At 43.9% G+C, this 12,684-nt stretch overlaps 1 protein-coding gene across 1 annotated transcript in view; it reads right to left on the bottom strand.

Moving 5' to 3' along the window:
• KPNA4 (karyopherin subunit alpha 4) overlaps positions 1–12,390 on the bottom strand; it is a 30,520-nt gene extending 18,130 nt beyond the window's left edge. Inside the window, exons 1-2 of the mRNA XM_082224321.1 lie at positions 11,978–12,390; positions 2,146–2,190 (exon numbers count right to left, since the gene is read on the bottom strand). Of these exons, the coding sequence (XP_082080447.1) occupies positions 2,146–2,190; positions 11,978–12,046 (114 nt within the window). The 5' untranslated portion in view covers positions 12,047–12,390. The remainder of the gene's footprint in view (positions 1–2,145; positions 2,191–11,977) is intronic.
• Positions 12,391–12,684: the final 294 nt, after the last annotated feature.

Raw genomic sequence — 12,684 nt, 5'->3', positions numbered from 1 at the left:
CCAAAGTTTTAAATGATCAAGTACATAAACTTTTTGGGGAGGAACAGAGTAATGGAACTAAAGAGTAGTCTATTCATGGAGTTTTACATCGAGCAGTTGAGGAATAGCAGCCATGGATGAAAAAGAACTATGCAGTTGAAAGGTTACTGTAAGTCACTTTAGAAATATCTAGAATTCTGAAAAGCAGCATAAAAGCTAACTTAGAACAGTACCCAACAATGTAGTTCCATTAGTGAAAGGTCTGGTTGCATAAAGGAACTTCTCCCTCACATCTCCCAGCACATAACTAAATCTTTTGAGAAGATCTGGAGAGGGCACGGTGCGGTGGGTAGTTTTATTGTGTAAAAGGAAATCCTGACACTAATGCAAGCATTTTGTTGGGTACCAACCTAAATAAAAAAATGCCTAATACCAATCAATTTTTTTTGCCAATTATATAGATAGGTGCCAACCTATTTACTCTCAAACAAAATTCTTATAGATATGCCAAGGAAACTGGCATTCTACTATTGGATTATGGATCTTACATTAATACGTATATATGCATTTACTTGATATTGTTCTTTTCCCACTCCAAAGTTTCAAACTTTTTGGGAGGAGCAGAGTGATGCAAGCAAAAAGCAAGTTATCTGTGCAGAAATGTGCCTTACATGGCAATAGTCAAGGAACAGCAGCAATGAGAGAGAAAGGAGTATGCAGAGCAAATAGCTATCCCCGAACATTGGAAGCTCTGTAGACCGCCTCTAAATTCTGAGCACGTATCATCACACACATATTTTAAAACTTTTTCTGCAGTCAAAGGGAGAGCCAAAATTCTCCTAATACATTTAATACAAATAACCTCAATTATTTTTGAAAAGGATTTTCCTTGCTACACATGCCCAATTAAACTTAAGTGCAATTTGTATCTACATAAGGAAAAGAAGCATTATCAGTGATATACACCAAAACAAAAAAGTCAATTATACAGCAAGGAAATAACTTGGGTGAATAATCACTTTATAATGTGCAAAGCTTAAAGAAATCCATCATTATACATAGAAAACAATAACATATATTTAAACAGCAGTATTAGTAGAGCTCAATGCTTCAAGTGAAATCAAACAGAGGTGAGACGAATCAAATTTAAGCAGTTTAGTATTGCAGCTAGTTACCAATTAAAACATTGACCATGGCTGGGAAACTTCTAATGACAAGGGAAAGTAGTATTTCAGGACTGAAGCATCTGGTGGTTTCCATCAACAAATAAGAAACATAAGTTTGTAAATTTATGAACTTTGTAAGTTCGTCATACTCAGTGAAGAACCATTAAAACTTAAGTCAATTGATTTCAATGGGAATCTGCAAGTGTGACTGGGGTGATTTGGGTATACAAGTTTTTTCATGTATGTGCCATCCCCGGAACATAATCTTCATGCAAGATGCTTTTGTACGAGAAACTGAAGTCACCAAACAAAATTGACTGGCATTAGATTTAGGGCAATTAAAAAATAGTGCTTCACACTGTTCATAATTAGCCAATGGAATTCACTAAAAGATGCAGTAATGAGCATTAGTTTAGGCAGCTTTTAGAAAGATTAGAAAGTTTCATGTTCTCCTCTATGGATAGGCATACTATAGGATGCAATTCAGGAGATAATTGCTAGAAATTATGGGCTTGATCCAGTCTAAAATGGCAGAGCTTCTGTGGCTCATGTTCCTTGACTGATGAGAGGTGGCAGAGGATTCTTTAACATGGGGAAAGGGAACAGAGCACATCTCTTTATTCTTTATGACAGTGGTTCACAAAGGGTATGGCGCGCCACACTGGTGTGGCAGATGAGGATGGCAAGTGTGGTGGGAAGATTCAAGGACAGTCAAAGGAACATTTAAATAGCATAGTATAGTATAGTAATTTTTTTTATTTGCAGAATATGGATAGGTTTTTTTCAAAATCAATCACCGCTCAGAGTTGTTTCTTTTTGTTTTCCAATGTATTTATTATCATTTTATTTTTTTTTTGGTGTGGCACGAACCAATTTTTATTCTAAAAGTCTGGCCCTGAGAAAAGAGTTTGGGAACCACTGCTTTATGGGGACTGCTGCACCTGCAGTGGATTGGATCAAGCCCACACTAAATTAAGTGACAAATAGCATTAAAGCTTACCTTTCTTAATTCCACAACGACTTCATTTCGTTGTCTTCTCATAGTCTGTAAAGTTACACAAGAAAGTTACATCTAGTTTCCACTGTTTATTAAGGCACAAACTACAGTGTCTTGAGACCTAAATGTCAATGTGGGGTTCAAACAATTCCCCACATGAAATTATAGGTTAACTATTTGAAGCATGAAAACTGCATACCCTTTGTTGTGGCTGTCTGAATTGGCTGCCTCAAGCCTTAAAAATGAATATTTAGCATTAGAAATTTGATGAAAGAAAAGTAGGTGCAGTATTCAACTACTAAAGCCAATGTTAAGGGGAAGCCTGGGGTCATATTTTAATACATGGTGTTACTTTTATAGTTCTCATGTTAATTTTTCTTATTTACATCTTACTTTTCTTCCATCATAGAACCCAAAGCAGAGATCACCCATCTAGACACTGACCAGACCCAGACCTGCTTAGCTTCAGCCAAGGAGATGGGTGATGCTTTTAGATCAATACCCTCATCCACTATGGCAAAATGAAGTAACCTAGCTATTGCCGAATCTCATTGTCTCATGAAAGTAAGTCTCATACATAAGATACAGATTTAGTCTCTCTATCTGAATACTACCTAATGTTAGCAGTGCTTTTCTTCTAGGGGAAAAAAGGTACTGTTACTATGTATCCTTGAGTACTTGCAGAAAAGAAACACTAACTGTTAGGCAGTTGACATGTTTACTAATTGTATACAGACCAGTGAAACCTGCAACAAAATGAATAACAGTAGCCCACCTGGCCTGAAAAAAAGGATAGCATGATCAGGTCATGGGTGTGAGCAGAAGGGAAGAAAAGAAAAATCATTTTTTTTTTTTTGTTTTCTAAGCCTCCTGGACCTTCTTCTGCTGTGCTACATAAAAACACCAGAAGGATCAGTTCTCGTGCTGGGTGTCAGACCTGAGCCATTTGGGAGGCCAAAACAAGAAAGGAAAACCGCTCTTTTCCTTTCCTTCCTTAAACATCCCTGTACGTTACAGGAAGTGGGGGTGATTTCTAAAACAGTAGGAGACATATCATCTCAAACCTAATCACAAACACCCTTATTTTCTTCAGCTGGCATCTACATCTATATTCACTAGGAAAGCCAAACTCAGCCAGTTCCCTGAGCAGATGCAGTATACATGCATCCCATAATCCTCAAAGTTAAGAGAATTGTGGAATGTGTTCTGCTGGTGCTACTTAGCTCAGGGAACTTGCCTACACTGTTCCTTGTCTATCATCACTGTGGTACTTTAAAGAACAGGGTGAAACAGCTAAGGAAGCTGTATCACCCCGTCCCAATATTTTTAGGAAAACTTTCAATTGATCTAAACAGAAGATTGACAATTGCTTTAAAGAAGCATATTTTCATACCAATACTATGGCTTTCAAAAATTAGTATAGATCTGCGCCAAATTTAAAAGCAGTGACAAAAATAAGCAATGCATAGAAAGATTATAGAGAAGGAAAAAATCTAAAAATACAACCCTATCCAACACCTAACCAACAGTACTGTTGCTCAATATTTAAAGTAAGTATTTCAGGCATGACCATTCATGTTCTATTGTCCAAAACTGACATTGACAGACAGAGGTTTCACACCAAGGATTTCCTATAGGAAGGCGTTTCTAATACACACCCATCGGCATACATACAGGCAACAAAATAATATCTGATTAAACTCAGACAGGGTCAATAGTTCAAGCATGAATCAAAATGTGGCTTATAAAATCTGAGAATATGTTGAGAGCCACTGCACAAGCAAAATTAATAAGGACACCAGAAAATCACTAAAGCATCCCCTGTAGCACTGGTTCTTAAGGTTTTGTACTCATTATACATACTTGGAAACTACAATTAATTCAGAATGCGACAGCTAGGCTGGTGACTGGGAGTGGAGACCATATAACACTGGTACTGAAAAACCAACATTGGCTCCAAGTACGTTTCCAAGCACTATTTGAAGTGTTGGTGCTGAACTTTAAGGCCCTAAACTGCCTAGGCCCTGTATTCTTTGACATTTCCACTGCAGCAGAGACAAGTTAATTCTTTGTTTAAATTTAAAATGAAGTGAATTGCCTCTTCAGCAGGTGGCATGAATCTTAAAAGATACCACAGCCCTTCAATTTTCTCCTATATTATCTTGGTCTCAGAGATCACTTAAAACAATACAGTGGTGCCTCGCAAGACGAAAATAATTCATTCCGCGAGTCTTTTCGTCTTGTGATGTTTTTCGTCTTGCGAAGCACGGTCCGTCGCAACTGCGCCTCTTCAAGCGGCTTTAAGAAAAAAGCGCAAGACGTTTTTGTCTTGCGAAGCAAGCCCATAGGGAAATTCGTCTAGCGAAGCAACGCAAAACCGAAAAACCCTTTCGTCTAGCGAGTTTTTCGTCTTGCGAGGCATTCGTCTTGTGGGGCACCACTGTACCATGGTCCATTGAATTGCTAGAGACTCTGGCCAGCACTGCTCATCTCACATCTTGCCTCACATCCATAAAGATTGGCAATATGGCTTTGAGTTGCTCCTGCCACCTTCTCCAGTTTGTACTTATATTTCTGAAAATCCAGTTTAAAAAACTGGAGCTGCTAGACCAAAGGCAATCTTAATATCACGAAGCCAATATGTATCCCCTGAAGTACAAAACCTGATTTTAATGCAGAAGTGACTCCACTTCCAGGATCAAGAACGAATTTCTGCTATCTGCACAGATCTAGGAACCCTCTGATCAGGTCTCACCAACTGCACAAGTAAACCAAGAGATTGCTTTAGGTCGGTGTTTCCCAACTGGGGGCCATATGGGAACGCCAGGATATTCCAAGGGGGCCACAGGTGAAAATCGCGTAAATGGGACACCACAGCACAAGGGGCCACAGAGGGAAGTGAGAAGTGAAGAAAAGAAATCAGCAAAAAATAAATTTAAAAATTCCTGATTGGTTGGCTATCCACTTGGCCAATTGCAAGCGGATGGGGGGGGGCAGCCCATGAGGGCTGAACGCTTCTTTTTGGCATGTCTGTTTTCTTAGAGCAGTCCCGGTTTGTTTCCTGTGGGAGAGGGCGATCGTTGAGGCTCTCGTTTTGATCAGCAGAGCCCATGATCCAGAACCTCCAGGTCAGGTAAGTGGGGGGGTGGGGTGGCAATGGGTAGGCAGTGCGAGTCGGAGCTGCTTGTTGCTACCGCCAGTCTGGACCAAGTGGCAGCCTGGGCCTGGCTCTGCACGGCGCAGGGTGCAATCCACCCCAGCACCTAGCTGAATGGGGTTGTCTGGTGCTGCTGACTTGCATCTAGTAAATAACTACCGTATTTTTCGCTCTATAACACGCACCTGACCATAACACGCACATCATTTTTAGAGGAGGAAAACAAGGGAAAAAACATTCTGAATGAAACAGTGGATGTATCATTTTTGTGCTTCATGCTGTGGCCACAGACATGTGATCTGATGGTGAATTTGGGCTGACCCAATGCAAAGATCCTGAGGATCCATGTGGATCCATGCTTTGTAACCACGTTTTTGCACCATTGCAGCCCCAGACAACAGTGGGTGTGTGATTTGGGGGGGCAGGCTGTAGCCATGGACATGCTATGTTCTCTGGTGGTGAATTTGGGGGTGACCCAATGCAAAGATCCTGAGGATCCATGTGGATCCATGCTTTTTAACCACATTTTTGCACCATTGCAGCCCCAGGCAACAGTGGGTGCATGATTTTTGGGGGGCAGGCTGTAGCCATGGACATGCTATGTGCTCTGATGGTGAATTTGGGGGGGTGACCCAATGCAAAGATCCATGTGGATCCATGCTATGTAACCACGTTTTTGCACCATTGCAGCCCCAGACAACAGTGGGTGCATGATTTTTTTTGGGGGGGCAGGCTGTAGCCATGGACATGCTATGTGCTCTGATGGTGAATTTGGGGTGACCCAGTGCAAAAATCCTGAGGATCCATGTGGATCCATGCTTTTTAACCACATTTTAAGTGGGGAGGGAAGGAAAAACACAGAAGGGCTAAGAATGCAGGAGTGGGGTATAACGGGACGGAGGAAAGGAAGGCAAAAGTTTCCCCCACGCACCCACCCAAGCCAGCCAGCGCTCTCTCTCTCTCCCTCTCCCTCCCTCTCTCTCTCTCTCTCTGTCTCTCTCTCCCACCTGCATGTTTTCAGTAGCACCGGAGCACAGAGAGGAAGGAGCGGCACTCTGCTTTCCCCTCTTCTTTCCTGGAGAGGAGGGGCTTTCCCTGCTCTTTGCTCCGTTTGAGCAAACACAGTAAGGAAACAGAGAGGGTGGGCAGTAAGACCCTGAGGCAGAATGCAGGAAAGCACCCACTTCCTCTTTTCAGGTTTCCCTTTCAGGTTTCCCTTCTCCCTGAAGCGCGGTTTGATTTTTGCCCGATTTTTCGGCTCCAGGGACCACACATTCGCTGCATAACACGCACAGACATTTCCCCTTCCTTTTTAGGAGAAAAAATCTGCGTGTTATAGAGCGAAAAATACGGTAAGTGTCTACACAAAAGAAAGCCACAATAAGTTCAGTGAGCCTAACTCCCAGGTAAGGGTTTGTGGGGCTATAGAGTTTTATCTGGGCAGCCATGGCTCCTCTGGACAACAATATCTTTTTGCACCAGGTCAGTGAGGACCATTTGCTTTTTAAAATTCTCCCATTTTCACATAACTCCCTGTGCGCCTTTTGGACTGTATCTGTAGGTTTCCCCCTCTGTGTCAAATAAGTGTTGTTTACTTTTTATAATACACAGAACATGGATCTCCCTCAGGAGGTTCTGGACTCTCCTTCCTTGCAGGTTTCTAAGCAGAGGTTGGATGGCCATCTGTCATGGATTCTTTAGCCAAGTTTCCTACATTGCAGGGGGTTGCAGTAGAAAGATGACCCTTGAGGTCCCTTCCAGCTCCACAATTCTATGTTTTTCTGCTTCAACAATATTGCATTATCATTTTATGTAACTGTATTTTGCATAATTTATAAAAATTATAAATAAAACATGTTCTATTTACAAACAAATTATTTAAATAACTACTTTTCTACCAGTGGGATGGGGGAGGCATCGGTGTAGCCAATATTTTTGTTAGGGGGGGGCAGAACCTCAGATTTGTATTGATTTTTACTTATTTGGGGGGGAGCTGCCCCCCAGGCTATGCTCTTGGGGGTCCACAGGTCGGGAAACATTGCTTTAGGTGACTGTATTTTTAGATGTAGCAATAAGAACAGTGCATGATCTGAGATTATGTCCCAGGATCTCTTGCAATGACGGCATGTAATTAGAAATGTGGGTCAGCATCCTCTGAAATATTGTAGAGGATCCTGTGATACATCTCACTCAATATGCACTCAAACTATGTAGCAAAGTATTTCAGGAAGGTCCTAAATCTTCCCACACTCCAACTACAAACCAGCAGAGATTCCAGAGGTGTAACATTCAGAATGTAATGTCCCCAAGCTTCAGCATCAATACAGAATTGCAACATTATAAAAGTAGGATTTGCTGATGACAGCAGGACAGAACAACTTCTGAAGGAACTGTTGAGCATAATGACACTTGAAAAAATTCAAATCACACGACATAATGCATCTATGACAAGCATTAGGAGAGCACTATAGCAAAGGTTTGCTATAGGTCAATGTCAGAGAAACACCGATTTGTAGAGTTGTACCCCAAGGGTCATCTAGCCCAACCACCTGCAATGCAGGAATCTCAGCTAAAGCATCAGTGACATAAGGCCATTCAACCTCTGCTTAAAAACCTCCATGGGAGAAGCATTCACAGGCTCCTGAGGAAGTTCCACTGTCCATACCACTGTCAAACAGCTCTTACTGTCAGTGTTCTTCCTAATGTATAGTCAGAAATTCCTTTCTTGGAACTTGAAGCCATTGGTGCAGGTCCTACCCTCCAGAGCAAGAGAAAAAAGGTTGCTCCATCCTCCATGTGACAGCCTTTAGTTATCTTAAGATGGCTATCATATCTCCTCTCAGTCTCTTCTTTTCCAGGCCAAATATAACCAATTCCTTCAAACCATTCCTCATAAAGCATGGTTTCCAGACCCTTGATCATCTTGGTTGCCCTCCTCTGCACATCACCTTCCAGTTTGTCAATATCCTTAAGTTGTGGTGCCCAGAACGGGACACGGTACTCCAGGTGTGGTCTGATCAAGACAGATTAAAGCAGAACATTCCTTGATAAGGATATTATACTTCTGTTGATGCAGTCTAGAATAGCATTAGCTAAGCATGTGGTCTAGTAAGACCGGTCTTTTTCACATGTACTACCGGTAAGCCAGATGTCCCCATCTTATATTTATGCAGCTGGTTCTTCCTGCTTAAGTGTAGAACCTTACATTCATCCCAACTGAAATTCATTTTGTTAGTTTGGGCCCAGTTCTCCAATCTGTTATGGTCATCTTGAATCCACATTCTGTCTTCTACCACATTAGCTACCCATTCCAGTTTGGTACCATCAGCTAACTTAATTGGACCTGCCTCCATTAACCCCAAACCCAACTACTCCAATAGTTAAAAAAAAGACAGCAAGCTGGTTGTTCAACTCCATAACACATCTAATTGTTTAAAACACAAAGCTAGTTTAAAAGCCTGTGTTTGGACTTTACAAAATAGGTTTATTCATAGTCCACTAACCGTTAAGTAGTGTGGAACTGTGTTATTGATTTGCTCCCCTGATATATGTTATCTTGTATAACCTAATGGGCTTATTACTGTGACATAACTCTATGTGTGCTCAATTACCCCAAGAAATCCAGAGAATGTAGATCTGAGCATCCTAGGCTTTTTCAAGGAAGATATGCAGTTTTGTGAAGGGGGACTTTAAATGCACATCAAATATCCTGCACCCACAGCAAATAATTGGATCAGAGTGCATGAATACTTTGGCAATCAGAGCCTCAGAGACACTAATTTCAAAATGACAGAAGGTCTCTCATACACTGGCATAAATCATGTTTCCCCCTGTCCTTTTCATTACTTTATCTCACAACGATCAAATGTTATCTGTAAAAATACTGCTTCAAAATTTATCTCTGCAAAAAATGGGTGCTTTACAAACTCCTGAAAATTAAATCATATGTTGGATTTTCCAACTGCACCTTGGAAACTAGGATTGCAATTCTAAACATAATACAATGAGAATTAATTCTAAGTAATAAACACACGTGGGATTGAACTGTAAAGCTTATTAGAATTAAAAGTGATCCAGTGTAAAATGCAGTGTTATAAAGGCTTATGTTAAATATGCCTATTCAGAAACATCAGAACAGTAAGTAAATCCAGATCATGGCCACAAAGACAGATGGATTTTGGATGACTAAGGAATTTGATTCAGTACTGGGGATCCCTTTGTCCTGGGAGCACAGGACTCAGGCAGAAGGTCTGTTTTCAGGAGAGCAGGGAACTGGAACCTAGGGCTACCATGAAATATTCAGTTCCACACCCCACAGAGTGCTGTACAATCCTACTCTACAGAAAAGCAAAGTGGGAAAGCCCTCTTTTTAAAAAGCTGTATAGTTACCATGTCAACAGCTGACAGACTAATTCCAGTATTTTTCATGTTTTGAATGAAAGCTTAAAATAAGCATATCACAGAACAGATGCAAAATGTTCAGCAGTTGCTGCCTAGAATACATGACATTTATGAAGAATTCAAAAGTTATGCTAGCTGCTGGCAAGTATGCAGGTAAATTAGTGAAGGGCAAAAATTCAGGTTATTTTCCCAACTGATTATTCAGAAATACACAATATTTCTATGAAAAAATGAAAAGCAGAGGGCAGCAGTATACAAGTCATGGATTCTTCTGGGAACTCTTGGAACTAGTTTTTTTTTCAGAGAGATAAATGCTCTTGAAAAAAATCCATCAACCTCACACAATTAACCACTTTCACTTAAGGAAAAATTGTGATTTTTAGGCCTCTCTAAATGAAACAGGAAGTGCCATCTTATATACACTTACTCAGAAGTCCCACTGAATTCAATGGGATTTACTCCAGACAAGTGTATATATAGGATTGTAGTTTTAAGTTAGAATAGCTATACTGTGACTATTTTCTCAATTTAAAGATGAGGTCAAGGCTAAAGGACTGTTTACCTGCCAGCAATTCTGGGGGCGAGATATATATAAACTGGGACATATTGCTTTCATGCACTTAACAAATGCATGTTAAGTGCCATGGGTGGCCAATCTGTGACACGGACAATGTAATTGGCGGGTATCTGCTCACCAGAACTGTGTGACTGTATGTTCCATAGCTCAGCATTTAGGGGCACAAACTATCTCATGGCACACCAGGGGGTGGGGATACATATGTATTCATTTGGCTCTAGATTGGCACATGCTCAGAAGAGGAGGAGTTTGGATTTGATATCCCGCTTTATCACTACCCTAAGGAGTCTCAAAGCCCCTAACTATCTCCTTTCCCTTCCATCCCCACAACAAACTGTGAGGTGAGTGAGGCTGAGAGACTACACCACACTGGCTCTCAGACATGCCTTGTGGAATCAGCTAGCCAAGAAGCCTGACCACCATTGTTATACACTGTGGTGTATAACTTGGGACAGAATCCTGAGCTGCTCCAACCTGTATTGATATTCTACACTGCTGAAAAGAGGGGTAATTATGTTTACATGCTTTTGCTCTCCACAGCTGACTATATCCAAAGCCAGATCTTTGACGAGACACTTGAAGTCATACTCTTATTTTATTTTTAAACACAGGGAAGACACAGACTGTCAACTTGGTGAAAACTACTTGGAAATATTTCCCATTTAACTGCTTTAAGTTTAAACTAGCATTTAAATAAAATGCATGTGAACATGTTTCTGCTGAACACAGGCGAATGGTTCCGGGAGCAGTCGCTACCTTTGAAGAAATGCTGATTAAAATTTGGTTTTAATATGGTCAACTTGGGGCTGGGCTTTACATATTTTAAAACGCTGCATGCGTATTCTGCCTGTTTGCACCTTAACAGTGTGGCTAAGGAGGCTAATTACATCAAGTACTGTCAGGTAACACGGTAGTTTGTGAATGTGTGTGTGTGTGTACACACACACGTTACCTGGCAGTACTCGATGTAATTAGGCTCCTTAATCACACTGTGTGTGTGTGTGTGTGTGTGTAGCGCCCTAAAAGCTATTTTTGCCGTGGTGTGTAGCTCACAAAGTCTACTTCCTACGGAGAAAACGCGTGTCACGGGAAGCGGAGAGAGAAAACAGAAGAGACAACATGTCATCTGACAGGCAGTTTCCATGTCAGGCAGCTGAGTGGGTGGGTAGAGAGGGGCGCCTCCATCCGCTCCAGCAGGGCTGCTGCCCCCCTCCCATTTCCCGCTCTGCTAACCCTGGCCCCAGCTACTGCCCCTTCCCACCCGCCTGCCGGGAAAGTCCGAGGCCCAGGACGGAAAAGGAGAGGCAGAAAAGGCTTGCCCCGCTCTCTCCTCCAACGCCCCCCCCCCTCGCGAAGCATCCTCGCCACGGCGAGCAGAAGCGGCCAGGCCTGGGCCCTCCCAAAGCCCGCGGGTACGGAGTGGCGACGCGTCCCCTCGTGAGGAAAAGCCAGCCAACCCCACCCACCCGCCGGCCGGCCTGCCCCGTCTCTCCGCTGACGGAGCGGCCGACTCGGGCTCAGGCCTCGCCTCGAGGTAGGTAGGCCCCGCCACGGGAGATTAGCAGAGACGCCACAGCCAACCGCCTCTGCGGCGGAGGCCTTGTCCGAACTGATCCCCGACCTCGCTTGCCGGCCCACCCGGCCCCTCCCTTCACGCGAAGCGGGCTGCTAGGCCCGAGCTAAGGAGGGAGAAGAGCTACCTCCAGGTCTCGGCCTTTGTTCTTAAAGTTCTTCAGCCGTTGGTTGTCCAGCTTCTCGTTGTCGGCCATGGCGGGAGGTAGGGAGCGCGGCCTCTCCTCTTGCCTCTCCTCCCTCCTCTTTCTCCGTCGACACCCAGGCCGGACCCAGCCGGGCCCCTTCTTCCCGGCGCCGCTTCCGCCCCTTCGCCTCGCTCGCTCGCCTTCCCTTCTGCGCCGCGGCGGGTCTCCCTGGCTGGCCTGGCTTGGTGGCGGGCTGGCGGGCCAAACCGGGCGGCCTCCTCCTCCTCCTCAAGTCGCTCCCCGCTGGCTTAGGCCTTCCCAGGGCGGCGGAATGTGCCGGTAGCGAAGGGAAGAGAGAGCGAGAGAGAGAGAGAGAAAGATAGGGGGGAGGGAGGGGAGGGGACGGGCATGGGGCAGGGGAGGAGGCAACAGCCTCGCTCTCAGACGGACGGCAACGGCCACGCCCACCTCTCCCTCCCTCCCTCGCGCGCGCTCGCTCGCTCGCTCTCCCTCTCCCTCTCCACCCCTCCTCCCGGCACCATCCCCCTCCGACAAGCGCTGGCCTGATTGGCTGGCTCTCCTTGATGGGCAAAGGGGAGGCTCGCCGGCACACTGGAAAGAGTGGAGGTGGGTGGGAGGCAAATACGCATTCGAGGGGGAGGGGGGAGGAGGAGAGGAGAAGAAGGCGGGGCCGTGAGGGGAGCGAA

This window comes from Podarcis vaucheri, assembly GCF_965113315.1.
Source record: "Podarcis vaucheri genome assembly, chromosome: 5".
Classification (NCBI taxonomy): Eukaryota; Metazoa; Chordata; class Lepidosauria; order Squamata; family Lacertidae; genus Podarcis; species Podarcis vaucheri.
This window is presented reverse-complemented; position numbering and strand designations above follow the sequence as displayed.